Source organism: Diabrotica virgifera, chromosome 8, assembly GCF_917563875.1.
Source record: "Diabrotica virgifera virgifera chromosome 8, PGI_DIABVI_V3a".
Taxonomy (NCBI): Eukaryota; Metazoa; Arthropoda; class Insecta; order Coleoptera; family Chrysomelidae; genus Diabrotica; species Diabrotica virgifera.
This window is the reverse complement of record NC_065450.1, coordinates 222,109,617-222,137,483: the sequence shown is the minus strand read 5'-3', so window position 1 is coordinate 222,137,483 and position 27,867 is coordinate 222,109,617. Positions and strand designations below refer to the sequence as shown.

At 34.8% G+C, this 27,867-nt stretch overlaps 1 protein-coding gene across 1 annotated transcript; it reads right to left on the bottom strand.

Annotated features, from left to right (window-relative positions):
• Positions 1–138: 138 nt before the first annotated feature.
• On the bottom strand, positions 139–26,263 carry LOC114341985 (cationic amino acid transporter 4). The gene is made up of 9 exons (XM_028292790.2): positions 26,131–26,263; positions 21,337–21,499; positions 19,213–19,461; positions 17,045–17,338; positions 14,270–14,615; positions 10,848–11,060; positions 8,711–9,039; positions 8,476–8,637; positions 139–7,913 (listed from the first exon to the last, which is right to left on the bottom strand). The coding sequence occupies exons 2-9, from the start codon at positions 21,476–21,478 to the stop codon at positions 7,702–7,704; spliced, it is 1,947 nt and encodes a 648-aa protein (XP_028148591.2). The 5' UTR covers positions 21,479–21,499; positions 26,131–26,263; the 3' UTR covers positions 139–7,701.
• Between the last annotated feature and the right edge of the window lie 1,604 nt (positions 26,264–27,867).

The following is a 27,867-nucleotide window of genomic DNA, read 5'->3' as shown; positions in this document are numbered from 1 at the left end:
GCCTATTATATAGGTGATATGGGGGTGATTATTTTATCTTGATAAAAAGACTTTTCAAGTCACATTGTGCAAAGCCCACGCAGTGTGGAAACCACTTTGAAAACTATAATCTAGATGGGGACAAAATAAACACACCAGTAATAATAAGCTTTAATTTGACTTTTTCTATGTACAATAAATAATTTTCTAAAATTTTTCTGTACGGTAACATCAACATATCAACGTATCATTATTTCTTTAATTTTTCTTCTGTCATTACACAAATAATAAAGAAAAACTTTTGAACACTAATATCAGTATGGAGCTCCATATTAAAAGAAAAATACAATTAATTCAGAACAAACTGCTAGTAATAATGATTATGGTCATAAAAAAATAAAATGATAGAACCTGATGGGGGTCTTCTTAAAGAGCCACAAGCTCTTTTTTGGTATAAAAGTAAGAATGATCTGATGCTACGTATTCTTTGTCCTTTTTTATGGTGTTCACTGGTAGACCTTGAACGAATATTTCTTCTTCTTCTTCTTCAGCCTGTTTACATCCACTCCTGGACAAATGCCTCCCCATGAGCTCTCCACTCTTCTCTGCCTTGTGCTATTTGGTGCCAGTTTCTCCATACTTTGGCTTTGATGTCGCCTGGCCATCGTTTTTGTTGTCATCCTCTACTACGATTGTTTTTGCGTGGTCTCGCAATGTACGTACAATGTTTCTCGTCCACCTGTCGTTGTTTTGCCAGTTCCATTTCATTTGCGCAATTCTTCCAATTACATCTTCCACCTTCGTCCTGCTTCGTACGTCCTCGTTTCGTTATGTTCGCTCAGAGATACTCCCAACATAGCTCGTTCGATAGCCCTCTGTGTTGTTCTTAATCTATTGGCTGACAACTCTGTAAGTGTCATGGTCTCCATTCCATAAGTCATAACTTGTAGAATACAACTGTTGAATACCCTTTTCTTTAGATTGATTGGTATCTTTTTGTTTTTCAACACATCACTGAGTCCTCCTTCTTATTTTTGTTGTTCTTCTACGGCACTACAGCCCAAATTGAGCCTTGGCCTCCTTTATTTTTCCCTCCACCCTCGCTTGTCTGTGGATGCTCTTCTCCATACACGGACTCCTAAAAGAGCTTGTGCGTCGCTGTTTACTGTGTCTTCCCAGCGTTTTCTTGGCTTTCCAACCGGTCTCTTTCCCTGCATTCTAGCATTCAGTGCTCTTTTTGGGAGCCTATCCTCTCCCATTCTTATTACATGTCCGGCCCATTGCAATCTTTGTGTTCTAATGAAGTCTGACAGGGGTGCTTCCTTATAAAGTTGATAAAGTTTGTTGTTGTATCGACTTCTGAAGATTCCATTTTCCCTCAAAGGCCCTAGTATTCTCGTAAGTATTTTCCTTTCTAATGTTTCTTTTCAAGTTTGTTTTTGGATGTTTCTTTCAAGACCCATGTTTCACTGCCATAGCATGCTATTGGTCGAATTAAGGTTTTATAGATTATCATCTTTGTATTTAGGTGGACACTTTTAGACCAAAATATATGGGAGAGGGCAAAATAAGCTCTGTTTGCCTGCGTTATTCTCTTTCATATTTCTCCATCTTCTGATCCGTCGGCATATAGTTCTACTCCCAGGGGCCTGATTCTAATTCATTTCGACAGTCGCAGTTTCATTTCGACACCGCCATGACAGCCGCATTCATTTCGATATTAGTTACAACTGGGGATATTAACCTTATCATGTTGAGACTGCTCAGAATTTGGGTTAGCGCTCCGGTTTATTGGAATTTGTTGATAGTCTGGGAAAATTATCGAAAAAATGCCATTTTTGGGAAAAATTATTTACCAGCTATTTTATTGCTAAAATCGAATCTTAAGATTGCATATATTAGTAATATGGGGTATGACAAGTCCGCAGAAAGTGTGTTATTTTATTTATAAACAAATTAACACTCCTAAATCTTCTTTTTTTTTTCAATTAGTGGTCTGTAACTCCTAAAATTTTTCCTTTGAGCCAAAAACACTCAAATAAAAATTCACCGTAATTTAGTTCTGCACAAAGTTATTTTTTTTCCGATTTCCTTCAACAAAAATTTTACTCAGAAAATCCGAGTTTTCCCAAAAAATCTGCAATTTTCAATTAAAATTTTAGGGAAGTACCTAATTATTTATCAATAATTAAATAATTGATGACATGAAAGATTTATTATAGTAGATTATACAGAGGGGCTAAATTATGGAATAAATTCATTTCTATAAAACGGACGATTTTGGAGCAAAATCCCGAAAGAGGTCGATTTTTATTTTTAAATTACAATTTTTTGGCATATATTTCATACTAGTGACGTCATGCATCTGAGCGTGATGACGTAATCGATAATTTTGTTAATGGGAATAGGGGTCGTGTGGTAGGTCATTTGAAAGGGCGTTCAATTCTCTATTCAGTAATATAAACATTAATATCATTAGGTATTTATACAGGGTTGCCAAAAAATAATTTTTAAATTAAATTAATTGGCGCAAAAAGAAGAATGTATGTAATTTATTTAACTCAAAATACATTGTAATGCTGTCAGAAAATAGAAAAAAAGGTTTATTTCACAAATAAACATTTCTTTTCGCTTAAATTAAATCATAAACAGCCTCCCTCCTACCTATTAGCAGTTTGAACGTTTAATTTAAGCTAAAAGCAATGTTTATTTGCAAAATAAACATTTTTTTCTATTTTCTGACAGCAATAGAATGTATTTTGAGTTAAATAAATTACATGCATTGTTCTTCTTGCGTCAATTAATTTAATTCAAAAATTTTTTGGCCTTCCTGTATAAATAATGATATTAATGTTTATAATAGGGCTTTTTATCGATTGTCATTTGTTTCGAGCTCCTATCATATGTTGAATAATCTGTGCATAATATTAATATTTACGGATTATACGAAATATGACAGAAGCTCGAAATAAATGACTGTGAATGAAAAGCCCTATACTGAATAGAGAATTGAACGCCTTTGTAAATGAGCTACAACATGAACCCCTATTCCTATTTAAAAAATAACCGATTACGTCATCACGCTCGGATGGATGACGTCACTAGTTTGAAATATATTCCAAAAAAATTTAATTTAAAAATAAAAATCGACCTGTTTCGGGATTTTTCTCTAAAATCGTCCATTTTAGAGAAAATGAATTTATTCCATAATTTAGCCCCTCTCTGTATATCAGGAGACCGGCGACAATCTAACCAATAGTTTAGCAATAATTAAAATGTTAATTAAAAAAATTCGGTCGAAATAATAACCAGAAAGATTATGATACACCAGAATAACTATGATTTTCGTATAAAAAAGCACTATACCTATTCAACGTACCTTACAGGATTGAAATTGGACCATTTGAGCGGTCTCAGGAATGTTATAAAGAAACATTTTTTGGCTTATAAACAAATAGAACCCCTCAGAAAATATTAGATTAAATTAAATTAAGTTAACGCTGTTGAAAAGGGCACGGCTTCTGTGCCCTTTTCGAAGAAAAAAAATTGAATTGCGAGGAGTGATTCCAGGTGTAACCGGTCAAATTTGACCGGCATTTGCGACAGAGTTATAAACAACAGGATTTTAATCTTTGAACCATTAGATACCTTTTAATTCCGGTCCTCTTTGTACATACAAATTTTCATATCTTCAAGACACTCATAACAAAAAAGATTTATGTCACTGTCACCAAATTATTTAATTATTGATAAATAATTACTTCTCTCAAATTTTAGTTGAAAATTAAAGATTTTGTTTGGAAAACCCGAATTTTCCGAGGAAAATTTCCGTCGAAGGAAATTGGAATAAATTATCAATGTGCAGAATTAAATTACTGTCAATTTTTATGCGAGTGTTTTGGTTTAAAGTTAAAATTTTCGGAGTTATAGAGCAATAATTAAAAAAAAAGATTTCGGAGCGCTAATTTGTTTATAAACAAAATAGCACACTTTCTGTGGACTTTGCCCAGCTGTATTACTAATATAGGAAATCTTAAGATTTGATTTCAGCATGTCCAACAATAAAATAGCTGGTAATTAATTTTCCTTGTTTTTTACTAATTTTCCCAGATTATTACCTTACATCTTTCATTGAGTTGATGATTCATGTTGTGGACATTCTCAATTATTATATTTCTAATTTAATACTATTCTATCTAATTCCTCAAAACAAGCAAATTTCAATTAAACCCAGCCATATTAATACCTTTTGCTTTAGTTTTCCTTGCAAGAAATAAACAAAACACATCTAAACTAAACCTAACCTCGCTTTTGGCCATTCATTCATCTCCGTGTCAAATAATTATAATATCAACCACTTTTTTGGGGTCGCTATTAATTTCGATAGTCGCTATTTCGTGACGTCATTTCGTTAGTTCAACTAAAATCCACAAGGCTCGCACAGTCGCATTTCGACGTCGCCATATTGAAAGCGACTTGTTTAGTGTCGAAATTTGATTTAGAATCAGGGCGCAGGTATGTAAACTTTCCAGCCGTTTCAACGTCATCTTCATGAATAATGTTTTGTGGGACTATATTTCTTCTCGTCTGGATCATTATTTTTGTTTTTTCTGTGTTAATTTCCAGACCTAGCATTTTTGTTTGCGTTTTTAACTCTGCGTATGTTTCCTGTGCTCCTGTTGATGTTCTACTCAAGTCTTCTCTTCTGAGTCTTCCTACTGCTGCCCAAGTCATTCGGATTCGTCTGCCGTTTAATTCTGTTTGCCTAGTTTGATCGTGTGACCTAGGTATATGTATATAATCTTCGACACTTTGGATTTCACTTCCATCTAAGTCAATTGTGATAATTGACTTAGAACGAAGATACGTACAGAAAATTAAAAGCATGTGAGATGTGGCTAAATTGGAGAATACTTAAAATCCCGTGGACTCACCGAATCACAAATGAAGAGGTCCTCAGTCGAATGAAGAAAAACCGAGAGGTACTGACAACCATCAAATCTCTAAAGTTACAATACATCGGACACATTATGCGAAATGAATCCAGATATATCCTCCTACAAGCCATTCTACAAGGAAAATATTTGGAAAGTGGAGCCTAGAAAGAAGAAAAACATCCTGGTTAAAGAACCTCAGAACCTGGTTCAACACAACATCTGTGCAGCTTTTCCACGCTATCGTAGATAAGATAAAGATTTCCTTGATGATCGCCAACATTCGTCCCCGATAGACACATCAGGAAGAGGAAGATCCTTCCTTATCTCTCCAATGGCGCTACAGCACAAATTAAGCCTTGGCCTCTTCCAAACTCTGCTTCCAACCTCCATGATTGTGTCTTTTTCTATCGTATAGGAATGTAAGGTGTCTGTCATGATACAGACGTTATTGTAGGAAAGACATCCAATATTTGTTAGGGAATTATTATGGTGAATGTTTCGGTGTAGAAAGAGAGTGTTTTGTACGAGGTTAAACGTAATTGTAGTCTAGCGTATTAGTTTAAGCCGATTAAATCGTATCTGCTAGTAGTCCGATCTTTAACGGTAAAATATTGCAAAACCTCTAAATTTTAAAGAACCGCTTGGATTGACATGAAATTTGACATACACATAGCTAACAAGTCAAAGAAAAAAAGTGATATTGTGCCGATATGTGCTTTTGCCCTGGGGGTGGTTTTCACCCCCTTTTGGGGGTGAAAAAATATTCGTCCAAAGAAAGTCAGGAAATGGATAAACTGACTAATTTTAAGTAACTTTTGTTCTATAGAGTTTTTTCACTAAGTCAATACTTTTCGAGTTATTTGGCAGTGAATATGTTCATTTTTTCAACAAAATAACCACGCTTTTAGACGGTTTTTCGCAAATAACTCAAATAGTAAGAATTTTGTCGAAAAAAAAAAACATTCTTAGCGAAAATATAGCCTGTAAAAAATTTAAAAAAATGGTGTATATATTACGTCTCTACCCCTAGTAGAAGCAGGGTTATAACTAATGAAAAATAGGTTCATATTCGTCAAATTCCAAATGGAACACTTTAACCTGAAATAACCAAAAATGAAGCACATTTCGGGGAAAACTCATTTCAACTTATTTAAAATGTTTAAAAAAAGCTTCATTTTTGTTTTATAAAAAAAATTCTAGCATCAAAATTAAACAAGTTACGCTCAAAATAAAGTTAGTCCCTTTTGGTTTTGGTAAAAAAATCTAGAAAATCACTCCCTAATTAGTATCTTAAATTAACTTAATCGTTACGACTTCACAAGTTTCTTGACTCGTGTATATATTGTTTATATGATCTGTAAGTTTCATCGGTTCAAAGTCCTTATTATTGAAAGGGCTGTAGTTAAAAGGGGTTGAACGAGTCACTGATCACGAATGTATGCAAATTTAGAAACACCAAATCTTGATCAATTTTTGTCTAACAGAAAAACAAAAAAATACATGATATTCAGAAAAGCAAATCTGACTTTTTTGGTTTTCGAGATTTTTGGTATCTCTAACAATTTTTAAGTTATTTTGAAAAAAAACATATTTTTCAAAATTTAAATTTTTAAAAATTTTATTTTGAAACCAAATTTTTTCAAAAATAAGCACTTTGAATCGATGAGACTTACAGATCATATAAACACAACATAAGTAAAATAATTTGTGGAGCGGTAACGATTAATTTCATTTAAGTTGCTAATTAGGGGGTGGTCTTCCCGATTTTTTTTGCAAAAACAAAAGGGACCAACTTTATTTTGAGCGTAACTTGCTTAAATTTCATGCTAGAAACTTTTTGTAAAAACAGAAATAAAGCTTTTCTTAAACACTTTCAAAAAGTTATAACGGGTTTTCCCCAAAAAGTGCTTAATTTTTTGGATATTTCACGTCGAAATATTCTATTTGAAATTTGGTGAATATGAATCTATTTTTCATTGGCTATAACTCTGGTTCTACGAGATCCAGAGACCTAACGTGAACACCATTTTTTTTACTTTTTTATATGCTATATTTTTGCTAAGAACGTTTTTTTCGACAAAATACTTACTTTTTGAGTTATTTGCAAAACACCGTCTAAAAATGTGGTTATTTTGTTGAAAAATGAACATATTATTTACTCGCAAATAACTCGAAAAGTGTTGACTTGGCGAAAAAGCTCTATAGAACAAAAGTTACTTAAAATTAGTCAGTTTACCCATTTCCGGACTTATTTTGGACATATATTTTTTCACCCCCAAGAGGGGTGAAAGTCACCCCCAGGGCAAAAGCACACATCGGCACAATATCACTTGAAAGAATGGACTATAGTGGATCTATGATATAATAGATTATTGTCTTATTCTTTGTAGTCTTCTGTCGTTTTTATTCACTCTATCTATTTCTTCATTAGAGATAAAAAAAGGACCAATCAATGGATTTCCTCACGACTGAATGCAATATGAGAAAACAAGCCAGAAACTTATCAAACGTATAGTATTCAAGACCCGTATTTATAGGCTCCTTCTTCTTCTCTAAGTGCCATACAAATGCAACCATGAAATAAAATATTAGAATAAACAGGAATCGGAAATTATAAACAATATTATTTGCTTTGTTATTAAATAAATGATCTTACGATTATATAAGCAACATATACCAATAAGAGTGTTCAAAATGTTTTATGAATTATTCTAAATCCAAACGAGTACTTTCTTTTAAAATAAAATAAAGGAATCCTTTATATTTCAACCTGATCTAATTGTTTTTATTCCGTGCTATCTTCTTCGTCAATAATGGCTCCTCTATCTCCATGTGACGCTTTTCTCCTGGTTAAAGCACCCTTAATGGTTTGAGTTCTGGTAGTCGCGCCCCATTTCTCTTTGCCAGCTTCAGAAGACGTCATCAGTATAGAGTAGGATGAGTTTGCTTCACCTTCCTTGCTGTGGTGGATTCCGTACAGGAAGTAAACCAGCATTCCTGCAAAACATAGGATCACATGAATTTAGATTAGAGATATATCGCACTTTTAGAGAAAAAGTAATTCGAGAATCCCAGATTGACACAAATAGTACGATCTTTAAAAAATCTGTTCAAGTTGTCGGATATGCAGATGACATAGACATCATAGCTAGGTCCCACAGGGTCTACGATGCATTTAAGCTTAGTAAACGTTTTTTTCTTCGTTTTTTATTAACGAACAAATTTTATTTGAATCAATCTTTTTTATCTCTTTTAGTTTATGAGCCAGAGCCTTATAAACAATTTATAAACAATTAAATTGTTTATAACAATAACAATTTTTTGACCACTCAGATCGAATTCCACTCTCGAAATTCATAATCAGCAGCCAAAAATCCATAAGAAACCGTTGAGTTTGTCCATCAGAATTGAAAAGGACACGGTGACCTCTATTTGGCGCCTAGACTACTAATAATGTTGTTGATGATAATATATCCTAACTTATCCTTTACTAGCCTCACCTAACCTAATTCAGGGTCATAGACTCTTTGGTATGTTGTTTTCACCACTAGTTTCTTACCTATAATCATCCACACGAAGAATCTTAGCCAAGTCAGGTAATTCAGGTGTACCATAAATTCGATGTTACACAAAATACTGATCGCAGGCAGTATTGGTACCATAGGAACCTTGAATCTTAAACCGGTTGTGCTCTGGTGGTGGGCTATAATCACCAGCAAACCTAGAAAGCAAAATATGTCCATTCTTATCATCTAGTAACGTAGTAAAACTTGTCAAATAACCTAAATACTCACATCCTGCCATAATAAGGATGAAAAAGGAAGCCAAAGCAACAGTCCACCAGATACCATTTTTAATATCAGTCGTTGACACTTGAAATAGTACACAGAGGGCACAGCAAAAGGAGGTGTAAATAAAAACGGAACCGGTAACAACTGATCCAGGCTCGCAGTTGCCGAAAACAGGCCCTAACCAGCTGTATTGTACTCTGAGTGTTCCCGTCAAGTTGACTAATTCGGAGACAGGCGTAGGTGTCATATCTGACGCGGTACTCGACAAATCGGAAGTGGGGCTTGGAGCTGGTGGTGGTTTTGCTACGGTGGTTTCGAAACTAGGCCGATATCTACATAATAAACAAAATTATAAATTAAAAATTTCCAAACTATAATATATAATTGAGCAAATGTAATTGAATAATAGTATTCTGTTCCGGTTCAAGGGACCGTATGTATAATTCAAAAAAAAAATATAAATTCGCTTGACTAATTCTAAGTCTTGGAGTAAATGATTTATTGGCTAATAAATAAGCTAATAAATACATAAATTTTAATTAAACTACTAACTCACAAAAGTTTAACCCCTTATTTATGAGCTCACAAATAAACAACACTTTATCAAAAAGTTTATTGTCTTTTATACATAGTAACTAAACCTTTGTATTTAGATACTTACACAAGTATATTTCAAACTAGGAAGTTATTCCAACAGAATTTAGCAATTGATTTATTTGCTAAATCCTGTTGGAAGAAGAGAAGAGACAAGAAGATGAAAGCATTCCTACCATTACTGCAGTAACAAAACCAAATAGAACACGAATTGTATGGGGCGCAAAGAAAAGTTTGGAAAATACTAAAAAGTAGGAAAAAACCCATTAACGAAGATACTGTAACAACTGAAGAAGAGGAAGAAACAGGAAATAAAGATGAATCCAACATAGACACATAACTAGTAATCACAAAAGAAGAAATAAGGAATAACACACGTACTTAAATTAAAAAACAGAAGAGCCCCTGGACCCGATCGATGGGATACCAAATGAACATCGAAAACAGAGATTCTCTTTTAAGAAATAATATGTGGCCAGCGTGTACCAGACCATTGGAGGACGAATATAACAATACCAATACACAAGAGAAGAAACAATAAAGACCCTACCAATTACCGTACGTATAATCACCTTGCTGAGCACAACTCTTAAACTTTTAACAAAAATACTTGCCAATAAAATAAATGAAGAATACATAATAATTAGTGAGGAACAACAAGGACTATAATAAACTTGCATTTGTGTTCTTTATAGATCTCACTAAAGCCTTCAATTGTGTTAGGTTAGAAGTTTAGAAGATGTGCTAAGATTGATAAAGGAGAAAAATCAGCCCAAGATAATAAGGATAATTAAAGACATTAATACGAAGAACAAAACCAGAATAATCGTCGAGAATGAACTAACATCGGAAGTAGAAATCAACTCGGGAATCAGACAAGGGGATAGCTTGAGCCAATTGCTTTTTAATTTAATAATGGACAAAATCATAGAAAACATTAAAAGTACAGAAAAAAGATGTGAGATGACAGAAAAACAAATAAAAATCCTCTGTTATGCTGACGACGTAATCTTACTCTCCGATAACGAGGATAACCTATATATAGCAAATGGCACAAACTTTCAATACAGTGGCGAAGAACTACAGCATGAAAATATCAACAGCTAAGACCAAATCACTTAGGTCTGGATCCCACGTATGAAAAAAAAGTTGAATAATACCAAGCTGAAAGTTTGAAATAGCTTAAGGGTGTCTAGTCGGACAAACTTTGATATATGGGAACACTGGAACAGGGGAAGTTTTAATTGTGGAACAGGTTAAAAATTTGGAACGGTTAGACCACGAAAACGGCACATGTATTTTGTCCGACAGAACAGACTTAAACTCTCCGAACAGAGATTAAACTCTCGTGCAAAAATCAGATTTAATTGTCAGATTAATGTCAGATTACAAAAATTAAGAGTTTAATTTATGATTGAACATTGAGTTTAAAAAGAAATGCTTTTGTCTATTATTTTTTTCCAAAAAAAGTGTCGTGTTTTAATGGTGAAATTTTGGGACAAAACCTTTGGTACCTAGTTTATAAACGTAAAAATAATAATCTTACCTTAAAATTATAACCGATGCACTGACGATAGTGTAGGCAAGCAGGGTGCCTATCGACATGAACTCCACTAACTTTTCTAAATCGAATATTAATGCTATCAAGGCCGAGAAGAATCCTGACAGGATCAGGTTCGTTAGAGGCAGTTGAGTCTTCGAGTTGACGTTCCCTAGAAATCCAAACAGCAGCCCGTCTGTCGCCATAGCATACATACATCTAGAATAGACATAAGATAATGGTTATGAATTGGACCACAAAATTGAAAACATTCTTCTTCTTCTGTGCCATATCCTCTAAGGAGGTGGGCAATCATCATGATAGTTCGCACTATCGATACCGCTTCTATAAAGAGATCAGCAGAATTGCAGTTAACTTATCTTATATACTTTTTGCAAGAATTCATTTTGAATGGTTTCTACAGAGTAGAGAGTAATATGGAGATTGGCCTTCATGAGTGGAATTTTTCAGCACATCTGCATAATAAATCCAAGAAAAGTTTGCTTCATACCACTGAAGATCTGACTGAGCTAGCCTTAGAGACTAGACTGAGCCAGTGGAGAGTCCAAAGTGACAATAGTAGTGAATGAATATTTCCCACTCGAACACAAAAAACGATTGGCCTCATGGAAACCATGCAGTAGACTTGCTGAGGTGACAAGATACAGAGAGCTAACTGAATAAAATAGGGATTTCCCCTGTGAGTCGGCGACTGTGGAGAACATAGAAATCTTCTGTCCTTTATGATCAGCCACATGCTCAATTTCAAGTACCTATGATTATATGCTTCGTTGACTACCAAAAGGCATTTGATTGTGTAAGCTGGATAAATCTGTGGTCAATTTTAATAGAAATGGGCGCACCAATGCACCTGGTGACACTTTACTATTACGATTAAAAATCTGTACCAGTCCAACATAGCGACAGTACGACTAGATCATAAGTTCTCAAACCAATTCAAGATCGAGAGAGGTGTTAGACAAGGATGCGTGTTGTCACCTGACTTATTTAACATTTATGGTGAACATGTCATGAGGATGGTTTTAGAAGGATGGGCCGGTGGAGTAACAGTAGCTGGTAGGATAATCTCCAATTTAAGATTTGCTGATGACACTACACTTATAGCAGCAAATGAGCAAGAAATGTTTGATCTCCTGCGAAGAGTTGAGTACGAAAGCAATAAAGTTGGTCTAAAAATCAATAAAGTTAAGACAAAAATAAAGGTGGTCGACAGATTCGACACTATTCAACTGACTGACATGTTACAAGAATACCAGATAGTAAACACCTTTGTCTATCTCGGGTCTAGTATAACTAAAGTTGGTAACTGTAAAGCAGAAGTTCGTAGACGTATTGGTATGGCAAAAAATGCGAGAAGTCGATAAGTCGCCTAACTAAAGTTTGCAAAGACAGATCTATCTCTCAAAATACCAAGAAGATGAGACTGGTGGATGCCCTTGTATTCTCAATATTTCTATACGGAGCAGATACTTGGATTCTTCGCGCATGCCAGCGCCAAAAAATTGATGCCTTTGAGATGTGGTGCTGGAGGAGAATGCTGCGCATACCTTGGACAGCTCATAGGACAAACATTTCCATTCTAAACCAACTCAAGTTTAAAAAAAGGCTGTCCACAATATGTCTGCAACAAATACTGCAATTCGTTGGTCACGTGGTTCGCAGAGGTGACGACAGTTTGGAGAGATTAATTGTTTCTGGAAACGTTCCGGGGAAAAGATCAAGAGGAGGATCACCAACTAGATGGTCCGACCAAATAAGGAATTCAGCTGGAAACTCATTCTGCGAAGCTCTTAGAGCAGCTGAAGATAGAGACCAATGGAGAAACATTGTTAGGAATATTGGAAGGAATCACGATCCTCAGTAATGGGGAAACGACAAGAGAGAGAGAGAGACATGCTCAATAGAGAACCGAGTTTGCGTTCTCCTAAATGCCCTTGACGTCATCAAATTTGGCCTACAAAACGGCCAACAAACGCACCTTAGCAAGACGAGAACAAATAATATATACTTTCGTTTCCATGTATGTTTGTCCATCTGTCCGCAAATTGACCTTGGACTTCCGGTTCAAGAGTTGCAACCGGAAATACTGTTTTTAAGTCGCTGAAATGGTGATAATTTATACTACGCGCCTTGGTAAGATGAGAAGAAATGTATAGTTTTGGTTTTTATATTATTTCCGGTTAAAAATTTGTAACCGGAAGTGTCATATTATAGTCGAAGTAGAAGTAGTACGTGTAATATAACAAAAGACATGTATTGAAAAGTCAAGTTTGAATCTTCAGTTCCGGTTTTAACGTCATTTTCGGCTAAAAGTTTATGACCGATAGTTTGGAAAAATGACTCAAAATTAGTGAACTGATATACAGTCGAACCCGCTTATTAGAGTACCGGTTATAGGAATATTCCGGTTTATGGAATATAAATTCGATGTCACGAAACGTTTCCATTTACTCATTAATAAATGTATCCGTTTATTGAAATACGTATTAATAAAACAATACCACTTATTAGAATATTTTTCAAGTCAACGAATAATTTTTTACCTATAATTTCGAATTTCCTAAAAATTTTAATTATGTCTTTTATTATGGTTTCTCGCCAAGGGCTTCGAAAGCCTGTAGTGCCGTTTTATTTATATTATTTGGGTTTGTCAGATAGGTAATAAATATTATATTGCTTTGTTATGAGTACCAATTCAATCGTTTACCGATAAATTCAGTCGTAAAATAATTTCCTTTGTCTTTAAACTATACATATTGCCACGCACTTGCCTGTTATAAAATTTTTAAGAAACAGTTCGCCCATCCTAACTGCTTGTAAAGTTATAAAACGTTTTCGGGATGGCCAAACCATTGTAAATTTTTCTAATTTTTATAATTCATAGCAACAAAAGTGACTTGTATTTTATGTAACAAAAAAACAAGCTACAATTACCGATTCTTTTTCAAGACTAAATAAGTAATTTTCTTATTAAGTATATTATGTATTTTAATACGAAAATATTTACATAATCTATATATTGCATACATTTCATATTAATTACTGTATGTATCCATATATTATAATGCAATTTGGTTTTTTAATAGATACGTTACGCTATTGTATTATTGACATAAAAAGACCTAAAACCATATACATATAGATATTAACATAGTATGTTCTATTATTACGTATATTCGGTACACTTATTACTGCTAGCCACCAATGATCGGTTATTAGAATATCCCGGTTATAGGAATATTTTTGCTTGGCACGAAGGCTATTCCAATAAGCGGGTTCGACTGTATATCAATCGATCCAAACTGACACACAGAGTTCAAATATCGACTTACAGTTCTACTTCCGGTCACATTGGGTGAAAATCTAGGACTTACGAAGTCCAATTACTTATTTATTTGTCAGATTACCTTGGCAACGAGAACAACGATCCAAACAAAGTCGTGGTCATTCCACAGATGGCACCTATAGACACAACATACTTGACCCAATGGATTCCCACTTTTCCGAACGCAGATGGAAGCGCAGCATTGGGATCGATGTCATAATATGGCACTACTAGGGTCAGGGCAGACACAACTAGAACGTAACCCATCGTTACGATTCCCATGGAGAGAACTGTGGCCATTGGTATGGAGAAAGACGGATTCTTTGCTTCTTCTCCAGAGGTTGCGATGCTGTCGAAGCCGACAAAAGCGTAGAAGCAAGTTGCTGCTCCCGCTATGACACCGCCTACGCCATATGGAAGAAAACCACCTAAAATAAAAAAGAATTTTTTAAAATAGAAAAGAAAGTTTTTGTATATAAAGTAAGTTTAGAAACTAATACTGTTGTAATGTCGATTTAAATATTTTCATATAATAGATTTGGCACCAACACAAACAAATACTTATATAGAAAAAGAATATCAGAGAAGATTGCTGATAATGAAATACTAGAAAACGATAACATGGAGGAAAGCTGGGAAAAACTCAAAAGTAACATAATTAACAGAGAATCACTTGGAGAGAGGAAAGTAACGAATACCAATATATCAAAAAAGAAAACCCCATGGTTTCGAGAGAAAGTGAAGATAAAATGTGAAGAATACAAGAAAGCCTTTTTACAATACTTACAGAACACAACAAACATAACAGGCATACAGCCACTACAAAAGAATTAGAAACGAAACAAACAATTAAGTAAGACAAATAAAAAGAGAACACTGAGAGAGTTTCTCAAAACAGATGGAACATGACTTCTACGGAACACAAAAGGAAATACGGAGAATGATCAGAGGACAAAAAAAAGAGATGAACGAACTAATAAAAACGAAACACATTCAGAAGGAAACTTGGGCAGACTATTTTCGATCTCTGTTTGCTAAAGATAACGATAACGAACAACCAACACCTGAAGTGACAACAAACGAAGAAATAAATATTGAAGAAGCAGAGGTAACGGAAGCATTAAGGAAATTAAAAAATAGAAAATCACCAGGAGAGGACAGAATATCGAATGAACTTCTAAAGTATGGAGGACAGGACCTGACCAAAACAATTATTAAAACTAATCCAAAAAATAATAGAACAAAACAGAATACCACAAGAATGGAGATCAAGCATCCTAATACCTCTCTTCAAAAAGGGACAAAAATCGGACCCGGAGAATTACAGAGGAATTAGTTTATTAAACAAAACACTAAAATTAACGACCAAAGTGATAACAAACAAATTAAATAAAATTATAACATTAGCAGAAGAACAACAAGGTTTTAGGTCGGGAAGATCATGCACCGACGCTATATTTACAATGAGTCAGATTCAAGAAAAATCGTTAGAATACAACAAACCGGCATACTTATGTTTCGTGTACCTTAAGAAGGCATTTGACAGGGTCAAATTAAAGGACGTTATCCATTTATTGTACGCAAGAGAGGTACCTCTAGGAATAATTAAAACGATCGAAAATATCTACCAGAACAACACAATAAAAGTAAAAGTAGATGAAGAACTAACTGACCCAATTGAAGCTGGCAATGGGATAAGACAGGGAGATTCCCTGAGTCCTCTGTTGTTCAACCTGATCATGGACGAAATAATAAAAAAAGTAAGAACAAAAAAAGGATACCAAATGGGAGAAAAACAACTTAAAATAATCTGCTATGTAGACGACGCAATACTAATCTCTCATAGTGAAGATGATTTACAACGTTTGTTGCACGAATTTAATATAACCGCTAGAAAATTTAACATGTTAATTTCCCCAAAAAAGACTAAATGCATGGTTATGACAGCAGATCTAATAAGGTGTAAATTAGAGCTGGAGGGTCAAATAATAGAACAAGTCATGGAGTTTAAATATCTAGGCATCACACTATGCAGCTATGGAAAGCTCGAAACAGAACTGGAAGATCAGGTGAATAAAGCAAACAGAGCCGCAGGTTGCCTGAATAAAACAATATGGAGAAATAAAAACATCGGAAAAGAAGTGAAAGGCAACATTGCGAAAAATCGATGGTAAGACGCTGTGGAATAGAGCTAAAAGTGCAGATATACGAAGGAGATGCAAGGTGGACAACATTAATAACTGGGTGAAAAGCAGAAGAGTAGAATGGAACGACCACATAAGCCGAATGACAACAAATATAGTAGTAACGACTGCGAGAGACGGTTCCCCAATAGGAAGACGATCAGTGGGAAGACCACGAAAAAGATGAATGACAACTTACTGGAGGCACATTGACAAACAGACAGAGTAATGTCTATATAAAAAGAAGAAGAAGAAGAAGATTTGAAAGGGTCTCTGAGGTAATAAAATTTGAGAGATTTATGAGGTAAAAAACTTAAAGACATTTAACAAAAAATCGACCTCTTTGTGTTATAGATACATTTACAAAGAAATATAGTACAGAGCTAGATTCTGTTTGTCGAGAAAGACATATTATATATACAGAGCAGAATTAAGAACGAAAAATGTTTTGTCGATATATTACAATGGCTATTACAAATCCCGTTCACTAAACATATAATATTTTTTTCTTACGAGTTTCATGCAAGGTGTAAACAAAGAATCATAATTAACAGAGAAGTTAACCTTCTTGGTAACATAATATTAAACAATTACATAATTAGTTTTATGTAATGAAGTTTGTACAAGCATAATGAAAATATGTTCTTTATATTCTTAATGTAACAAGCACTTACCCTTTTGTTCAGTCCAATTGGTCTCGTCCGCATAAATAAACCCAACGACGATCACAAGGCCCATAACGGATAAATTAACTAGGGTGAGGAAACTATTGACCATAGTAGAGCCTTTGACACCGATTGCTAGTAAAAGGGAGTATATGAGGCACACAGTAAAGGCTAGGAAGTCTGGGTATTTACTGAGGAGTTGTTCGTGCATTTCTCCGGTGACCGTGATGGTGGCGTTACTAATGGCTTTATCGAAGAGCGAGTCTACGTAACCGCTCCAAGCTCGTGCGACTGAAGCAGCACCTGTAAATATAAATAAGTGTAGTATAATTGTAAAAGAAGACCCCAACAATTATAGAGATACACATCTACTGAACACCGCACTTAAGCTAACCACAAAAGTCCTAACCAACAAAATCAATAAACTAACAACTTTATCAGATGAACAACAAGGATTCAGATCCGGAAGATCCTGCGTAGACGCCGTATTTGTACCAAGACAAATCACAGAAAAGGTCATCAAGTACAGGAAACCAGCCTATTTATGTTTTATAGACCTGACAAAGGCTTTCGATCGCGTCCAAGTCGAAGACGTCTTACACCTACTGTATATAAGAAATATACCAATCAATATTATTCAAACGACCGAAAACATCTACTTCCATAATCGAATACAGCACTGAAAGCAAATTTAAAATATAATAAACAACAATAAGACCTATTATAACATATGCGCAGAAACAAGACCAGCCACAAATAGAACGTTAGAAATGACGAGAACAGTTGAAATGAGAACACTAAGAAATATACAAGGCAAAACTCTACGTGGCAGAACAAGAAGTGAAGACACCAGACAAAACTGTGAAATAAAGAACATAGAAAGGTGGGTTAGACAGAGACGAAGATATTGGAACAAACATTTAAAAAGAATGGAGGACAGCAGACTCGTTAAAAGTGCAAAAACGAATAAATCAATAGGTAAAAGACCACAGGGTAGTCCACCAAAACGATGGCGAGAATGCTGGACCTCATCGTCCGGGGAAGATTTGATGGCAATGAACAGGCAGTAGCTTACTAACATGATGGATCATGCTAGACAGAAGAAGAAGAAGAAGAATAAGAAGAAGAAGAGTAAACTGCACTAGTAAAACGTTGATTCTAACCTCGATTCTGAAAGTCTATCCGATTTTTTGATTTTTCAGGTCTCATGCAGAATAAAATATTATGGATAAGACCAGAGTTGAAACGAGTCACTTCTTGTTTATCATAGTAATATGGCGATTACGCTAGATCCTACCTGGAGGTGACAGGTTGTTAACCTGTAATGATAACGTTACCAGCTCGCGCCGGCGTCTTGCTAATGCTCTGTACGCACGCACCCGCATCTTACCCTTCACGTCCATCGGTGCGCACTGGAGATAGATGATGGGCCATCATCATCAGCCCGATAGTCGTCCACTGCTGAACATAGGACTCCTCTAAAAACTTTCATTCAGATCTATCTTGCGTTGCTGCAATCCAGTTGGTACACATCCTCTTTATGTCGTCAGTACATCTTGTGGGTGATCTTCCCGGGTTTCGTCTATCCGCTCTCGGTCTTCACTCCAAGATTTTTTTGATCCACCTATCATATTTCATTCTAGCAACGTGTCCTGTCCACTTCCATTTAATTTTGGCGATATGTTTTAGTCTTCTACACCATTTCTACGAATTTCTTCGTTTCTTACCCTATCTCTCAACGATATGCCCAACAATGATCTTTCCAGTCTACGTTGCGTCAATTGTAGTTTTCGTGCAGATGTCCTTGTTAGAGTAAGTGTCTTCGCGCCATATGTAAAAACAGGCAGAACACATTGATTAAATCAATCAATGATGAGACATAGGTACCAACATTTGTGAACTTCTGCAGCATCCAATTTATGTTTGCTCTTCTGTCTTCTTCCGCCTTCTTCCTCTCATGTTATGTTCTTATTCTGTTTGCTTTATGTCTGCTAGCTCTTCGTTCTTTCGGTAATCCGCTAAATACATGAATGTATTCACCTACTGTTTCTGACACTACCTTTCTTTGTTGGTTCTCTGAGAACCCATATATCCAATTGGAGATGTTGCCTATCTTTTACTACAGGTTCACGTTCATTATTTATCAAATGTATAAAACATGAAACAATTTTACTCACCAATCATATGTTCCAGAAGTATATTCCATCCGATAACGAAAGCCCAAAATTCACCGATACTTATGTAGGTATACACATACGCAGAACCGGCTTTTGGAACTCTAGTGCCGAATTCAGCGTAGCAAAGAGCAGAAAGTAGGCACGCTAGCCCGGCTAGCAAGAACGACAGTATTATTCCAGGTCCAGCGATATCTTTTGCAACAGTACCAGTAAGAACATATATGCCAGCACCTACCATGTGACCCACTCCTGAAAAATACAGAAATTAAATATTAAAAGTTATTCTTAGTAGTAAACCTTACAGAAAAGTTTTCTGAAGCTTAGATATACGTAAAACACTCTAAAGCTATGTACACACTAAGTGCCTTTTGCGTGCCCTTTGACGTATGCCTCAACGCATGCCGCAGCGCATACCTTGTCACCGAAGTGCATGCGCTAAGGCATGCCTGTTTACAGTCCTGAACCCGGTTTCATAGAGCACAATGCAGCGCACATAGTTGACACCGCAATTGAATTCAACGTGCCTTTTCAAACCCTCGAATTCATTGAAGACTATTGGTCTTATGAGTGCGTATGGAATATAACTAGCCGGTCTTACACGAACAAAAATAAAAGGAACGATTTATACCGAGATTTAGCTAAAAAGTATGGAATTACTGAGAAAGCGGTTAGAAATAAGATCAAAAATTTGAGATCTTATTTTTCAATAGAGCAACAAAAGGTAACGGAATAGAAAAGTGGTATAGGAAGTGAATATAAATACGACCCTAAGTGATTTGCATATAACCAGATGATGTTCATAGTTGATTCTGTGACGCCAAGGCAGACAAATGACTCTCTCATGATGGATACATCCAACAGTGCAGTTCAATCAAGGAAACTTTCAGAATCCTCTCAGATTATTGAGACGTGAAAACTAAATTCCCTAAATAAAATTCTCGCAAGAAATAAGATTCAAAATTTAATATTTGATCTTCAACTATACTGCGTTCCACGGTCACCTTTCAGTACAGACTATTATGAAGAACAGTGTTGCCAAGAGATATTAATATTTATATTAAATAAATTTTAAAGTATTTTTATACCTCACTTGGTCTATTAAATTTGTCAGTATGTATGAGAAATCTTATAACCTGTCAAAGCAAAGGGAGTTTAGCTCGGTGGCAGCGCGTTCAACCGGAGATCGAGAGGTCCCCGGTTCGAATCCGTGTGTTATCTAACTCTTTTTTTATTTTTAGTATTGTTTTAATAAAAATTTTTGGAAAGTAGTAAGTAAAAATTAGTTTAATCTCTAAATACAAATAACCTGTTGGAAGTATATTTATTTCGTTGAAATCGTATAATAGCTTCTTACGTGAGTACAAAGTACACGTGTTAAAAAGTACATTTTTAAGGCACTCAAGTGAATTGCAGAATTCGCTTCGCTCATTCTGCAAACTTTCACATGCGTCCCTTAAAATTGTAATTTTAACACTTATATCATAAATAACTATTAAATATAATATTAATCACAGGCTAATTATAATTAATATTCAAATGATATAATATGCTTTTTCTCATGAGCATTTTTCAGTGCGTCACAGTTTTTCGATTTCTTTCTAACGCATTAAATTGTATATGACAGAAAGAAAGGCACGTCGTCGGTGATTACTTTGGTAATTATTCTAGTTCGGTGATTATTCTAGTTGTCGATAGATGGCGCTGAGCTCATTTATTAATGAGATGGATATGGGTGAATTTATTTCTTCTCTGCAACCATTATTCTCACCATTCTTTAAAACGGAATTTTCTTTAAAAAGTTACAAAAAATAAGAAAGTAAAGAGCATCTTCTGGAGAATTCACGGTGAACTGACAAACTTGTCGGGTATACCTGAAGGGTGTCTGTCCTCCTCATACCTGACAGGCATACCTGTCAGATGTACCTGATAGCTTGATAGTAAGTGGGTGGCCTAATACCTGCCACACACTATCAGGTATACTTGAAAGTCCTAACTGGTCAGGCGTACCAGTCAGGTGTTCCTGATAGTGAGTGGCCGGCTTAACATCTAAGCTACAGTAAGCTTTATACATATTTTGTAAATAAAAATTAAAAATACAGGAGTTGAAAAACTTTAGTGACTTACCTAATAACGTAATATCAAATGTGTTAAGACAGCGATTTAGTGGGGTCTCCATTACATCGGAGGGCAGCTGCTTCGTTCTGTTCATCTTTGTGCAAATTCCAGACATCACGTGTTTCAAAATTATTTTCCTTGAGCTTGGCATCTTGTTGAATTAAGAATAAATCTAAAAATATTAAAATCTGATATAGTTAAAATAGCATGCTTAAATTCCATTTGGTGGGAAAAAATATCACAAAAGAAACAAAAATTCGATTGGAAAGGCCTTTGTGTAGTCAGTTCTGATGTATGGGAGTGAGGTATGGACGTTAACAGCAGAGTCCAAAGACGAATCAACGCAGTAAAATGGTCTATTTGCACCGAAGTGCTGGAGTTCTGAAACATGAGAGAGTGCGTAACGAGGAAATCCGAAGACAAATGCACGCCCAAGACACTGCAGTGCAGCATAGACACTGCAGCACAGAAGCGGAAGAACTTGAAATGGTTTGGTCAAGTGCTTCGGATGGATGAGCAGCGTTAGCCAAACATTTATTAAAGTGGACACCCCGAAGTAAGAGGAAGAGGGGAAGACCAAGGCTATCCTAGAATGAAAATGTAAGAAAAGCCATGGGACGTCGAGATTTGGAAGAAAAGAATATCCAGGATAGGAATAGATGGCGCTTAGGTGTGGGGTGATACACTTAAATAAAAATAAAATTACAAAAAAATGTTATCCAGATAACGGCATCGTCATCATCATTATCATCATCAATGGCGTACTGTGCCACTAATTCCCACTGTCTCACCCCCATTTTCTCTAGATCTTCTTTGACTGCACCTTTCCACCTTTTTCTAGGCCGTCCTACAGACCTTTTTCCATCTGGCCTTTCCTAGACCACATTGTTTATAAGGCGATTGTCGGTACTGCGTATCACATGCCCTGCCCATCTGAGTCTATTGGCCTTTATATATTTGACTAGATTTTCCTTTCCGAATAGAGATTCTAACTTGTTATTCCGCTCCTCCATTCGTTTTTCACGCTGTCTCTGCAAGGGCCATGTATCATTCGAAGGATTTTACTTTCCCACACCAGCAATTAATTTACTTCTCTTTTTGTTAGCGTTCATGTTTCACTTCCATACGCGACTGCTGGTCGTATTATGGTCTTATATATCTGGATTTTTGCACCTCGTGAAAGAAGTTCGACACCAAATAAGAAGTTCAGATAACGGCACCATTACTTGCTAATTATAACAGTTAATGATTAAGTATAACACTTGATGTTCAAGTTGTCCCATAACTCCATATATGGGTGGTCTACCATACAGAGGTGTAACCAGGATGATTCTAAGGGGGGGTTACATCTAATTGAAGGTTTCTGGGGGGTATGTAATAATAATGGTGTTATCGTATAGAGCTCAAAGTACATCCAAAAGGGGGGGTTATAACCCCCAAAACTACCCCCTAATTTCGCTTATGCTACCATATATGGTGATAATGTAGCAAGGAAAAAATAATGGCACATTAGGCGGTACTGTGGACTAGCGCAGTAGCTCCAACCTTTATTCTATGTTTTCTGTATTTTTAAAATTAAAATAATATTTTAAAAATCGAATAAACTATCTTTATTTATTTTTTAAACGCTTTTATTTAGTTCAATAGTTTGCGTCAAATCTTTAGACGTTAATTTGAGTGCCTTTTCTCCAATGTAAATGAATGAAAATTTGCAGACACATGCATTCGCGGTAACAATACACGAGTAATCAACAAAAATTTTTTTTATGTTTATTAATTGTTTAAATAAAAAACGATTTTAATGGAAAATGCTTAAATTCTCTTGTTTTTTACAATGTAAAAACTTGAAACTTTTACGGATTGTAGCTAATGATATGAACTATACATAATTTCACTTTTTACGTTAATTGCTTACGTTATGCTTCATAAATAAACAATAAAGTTTCAAATTTTTTGCCGATTCCGACTACTTTTCATGTTAGTACATCATATGTTTTATACATATTTTAAGAAACATGACGATATATTTTAATGTTTGAAAAGTGTAAGACTAAAAAGTAAAAAATAAAAAAATATGAAAACATTTTTAAGAAAAGCTTTTCTTTAGTTACGAGTGACTAAAATTAAAAATATTATAAAAAAAACCAACTAAAAAGCAAAAAATAAAAAAAAAAATTGAAAAAATCTAACACATTCGTTAAAGAAAAGCGTGGGGCAGTGGCGGCTCGTATAACTTTAGGAATGTAGTGCCAGAATCCGGGCAGCTGCCTAAATTTTTTGTGGCGGTTTTACGATATGGTCAAAAAGGATATAAAATATAAATAAAAAAAAATATCGATTCTTATCTACCTGTTCATTATGTTTAATTAGAGTATCACGATAAGCTGAATTTAATTGGGTTTTTATATTTAACTTACCAGCATTGAAAAGCTAAAAACGTTATTCATGTGCACTTTAGATTTTTCATGGGATTTCAATTTCTCCCATATATGTACAAGATCATCGGTGCCTTTGTTTGACCAAGTCTCGTCACCTCCAAACAAAACGCATACAAAACAGAAGAGTTTATTAGTTTGTTCGCAACCACACAACCAGCTATTTTTATCATAAATAATTTTATTAAACTTACGACAGCGAAGTTTTTGTCCATTTCCACTTTGTTTTTCAATTTTTAAATCGGGTAAAGGCCGACCGAGTTCTTTAATTTGTAGTTTTTTTTCTAACGAAAAACCACCAAAAGAGTTTTTTAATATACTAATTTGATTCATTGTCAATAAATAAATTAAACGTAGAAAATAATCAATATATTATTTTTATACCTACAACACCCACGATCACAACGCACTAACTAATAATTACAAATTAAAAAATATAGTAGAGTATAAACACAAATATACAATACAGTAGTAGACAATAAACACAATAGCGTCAAGCGAACGCGTAAAGAAACTAGAAATATGTAGATCTAAAACATTGTATCTTAAGATCCACTAACTTCCTTTTCGAGATTTCGAGCCTGGCACGGAGACTCCAATTTAAACGTATGTTAAAAGTGCAATACCGCTCTCTCTCTGTCACTTACACAGGATGCTCATACAATCTTTCTCTTTTCTCACGAGCCACTATGCCGTTCGGCACTGGGATTTTTATGATTTTCATCCTTTATCCGGTCAGCTGTGGGTGGCCAGAGTCGGTAGATTTGCATTGCGCTACACAGTTGCCAGATTTGATATAATTTATAAAAATAAAGAGAAATATTCACAAAAAAATAAACAGGCATTAAAATGTTTTTAAGATAAAAAATATGTTTCTGCATAGTTAGCAAGGTAGTGCCATGGCTCTATGGCACTACCTCACGGGCCGCCACTGGCGTGGGGAGAAAACCGTTTATTCGATGAAGACGCGCCACGCTTTTCTTTGACGAATGTGTTAGATTTTTTCAATTTTTTTTATTTTTTGCTTTTTAGTAACGAAAGAAAAGCGTTTCTTAAAAATTTTTTTTCATATTTTTTATTTTAATTACTACATATTTAAATTTTCGTTTCAAAAATAATATTAATGTCCGACTGGTATATTATTTGACAAATAATGACATGACTTCGAAGTCGGTTAAGTATCATATAATGCCCTAGGTTGTTATTTTGAAAAATAACGCCCTAAGGCATTAAATTTAAATAACTAGGTAAATACTGTCAAGTTGACAAATAACAACCTAAGTAAAACTATGGTTACCATCATTTCCTTGTTATATATTTTAACAAAATTGAAAAAGGTTACATGTTGTATAACAGACTCCCCTCGTCGCGTATATGGACTCAATGAGTGTTATACTCAGCATCCCTCTATAGATAGCTCTGAGTCTTTGTATTGTCAATATTTCCTCTAATAAATGTCTCGGTTTAAGCTTCATATGATAGAACAGGGATGTTATAAAAGGGATGTCTATAAAAAATAAGAGGAAGTAATGGGGCTAGTATGGTCATCCAATCAGGAAATATCAAAATCATTTAACCAAGTGGTTAACCGAAGTAAAAAGGGAACCGAGAAAAGAGAAAAAGGCAAAAAAATAGATAGGATAAACGAAATTGAACAAAAAAAGAGGACAAAAATCGAACAAATAATAGGAACTGCAGACCGGAAAAATGGGAGGAAACAGATAATTACGAGGAAGAAGTTTATATTTTTAAGTATTAAAGACTTTCTGATACAAGGAGCAAAGAAAACGTTTCGACAAGTGCTCAATATGGTATAGAAGGTCTTTGGTAGACCTAAGACTTAAATGACTTTACTGTATACTACCACACACTGTGAATCAATTTTGTGCACATGTCTTATTATCGTTAAAGATTTCTATTAAAAATACTATTTTTTTACAAAACGAATAATACTATATTTCCTCTTATTCACATTTTACAAAAAAAAAATTGATTCAGCAGTAAATTTTTAAATCTTAAAGCGGGTAGTTAACGTGTTAAGATAATAGTCAAAATTCAAAATCTTGATATTCTCTTACATTTAATAATAACTTTATTATATCTTTATTACAATTACTTTTTAATCAACATCTACATTTTGTCTACGTTTTTCTATTTATAATATATTTTTTTTTTGTTTTCAGATATTACTCCTTCAGCTTAATTTTTCGTTTTACTTTTTAAATATCTCGCAATAAAAATTCGAATAATCATTATAATACAGAAACATATGTGAAAAATGGGCAGGTACAGGTAACCTTAAAAATCAAAGTAGTTCTATTTTACCTCAAACACCCCAAATTACAAAGAAAAATTGAAATATCCTTACCGGTTGTTATCACAGAAAAATACTTTCAAATAAAATAATACTCTGTAAAAAACCTGTAATTGTGCTTGAATTTCTTCAATATGGGATAAACTGTCTTTTAGGTTGATTCATTTTCTGTGCATGTCAGAATTGGGGAAAAGAAAAGCGCCTGTCTTGTGGAAATCGATATAAAACCTATTGGAAATTATGTTAGCAAGTGAAAAGCGTTTTTCGCGCCACAATTAGGCAACCCGTATTACATTAAATATATATAGTATTATGGTTTATTTCAAGTATTAAATAATACAGCCTGTCTAAATGCAAGTTTATTAGATACAGGGAGCTGAAGAAAAATTAAACCTTTTTGGATTACATATTATACTAATTCGTCTGGTAAAAATTCATCGCCATGGCAGGTGAGATGTCTTCTTCTTCAAGTGCCATCTCCACGACGGAGGTCAGCAATAATCATAGCTATTCGGACTTTGGAGATGGCTGCTCTGAAAAGTTTGTTTGATGTACATCCGTACCATTCTCTCAGCCACGATATTATGCGCCTCCCTATGCTTCTTTTTCCTGGAATCTTTTCCTGCATCATGCGTTGGAGCAAGTTGTAATATGTCCGAGCTATTCCAATTTTCTAGTTTTGATTTTATTTAAGTCTTCCATTTCTTTATTAATCTTTCTAATAACCTCTTTGTTTATGACGTGTTCTGTCCATGATATTTTTAGAATTCTTCTATATACCCACATCTCGAATGATTCCAGTTTTTTCATTGACGCCGCATTCAAGGTCCAAGCTTCCATTCCGTAAGAGAGAGTCGAAAAAACGTAGCACCTAGCCAACCTTACTCTTAGCTCTAACCATAGATCTCTTGTGCAGAGCACTTTTCTCATTTTGTTAAAATTCGCTCTAGCCTTTCCTATTCTAATTTTAATCTCCTGGAATTAATCATTTGTGGAGTTGATCATTGTTCCAAGATATGCATATTAGTCTACTCGTTCGACGCTGATTCCGTTTATGAGGAGATTCTCGTTATTTCTTTGAGTTTTAGATATTCTCATAAATGAGGTGTAAACAATGGAAATACGCCGGGACCAGATGGAATACCTACAGATAGAGGTTTAAAAAACTCTGGAAGAAGATAACACTTTCTAACAAAATCTATACCTTGCAAAGCCTGTTTGAAAACGATATCAAGCAGATATTAAATAACAGCGGGGATAGAATTAATTCCTGTCTGACGTCTCTTTTAATGTAATATTCCTAGGTTCATCTTTTATCGACTCGTACGACTTTTTCTGCTGTGGTTCTTAATACATATATGTTTAAAAGCATTACATGATGTACCTTATCGAAAGCCTTTTTGCAATCGATTAAAGCCACATACATATGACAGAAAACTAGGTTTTTAATCTAATGGCATGTAAAACAATATAATGTTACTCTACATCCCACCAGACTGAAAACAATGGGAATCTTCTCTGGTTACACCTCCGAGGCTTCTACAATTTGCAAGCCATAACGGATGCTGAGACTAAGGAAGATGAGGGAATTTAAGATGAGGAAGTCTCAGCATCCGTTATGGCTTGCAAATTGTAGAAGCCTCGGAGGTATAACCAGAGAAGATCCACAAAGAAAAAGAAATGTTTTTCCTGTAGTTCGCTGTATACCATCAAACACAAAATTGGAAAAAAATCCTTTGTAAAAGGTATAAAATTTTTTTTATTAAAAATCGCTTTAAAGGGCTACATCAC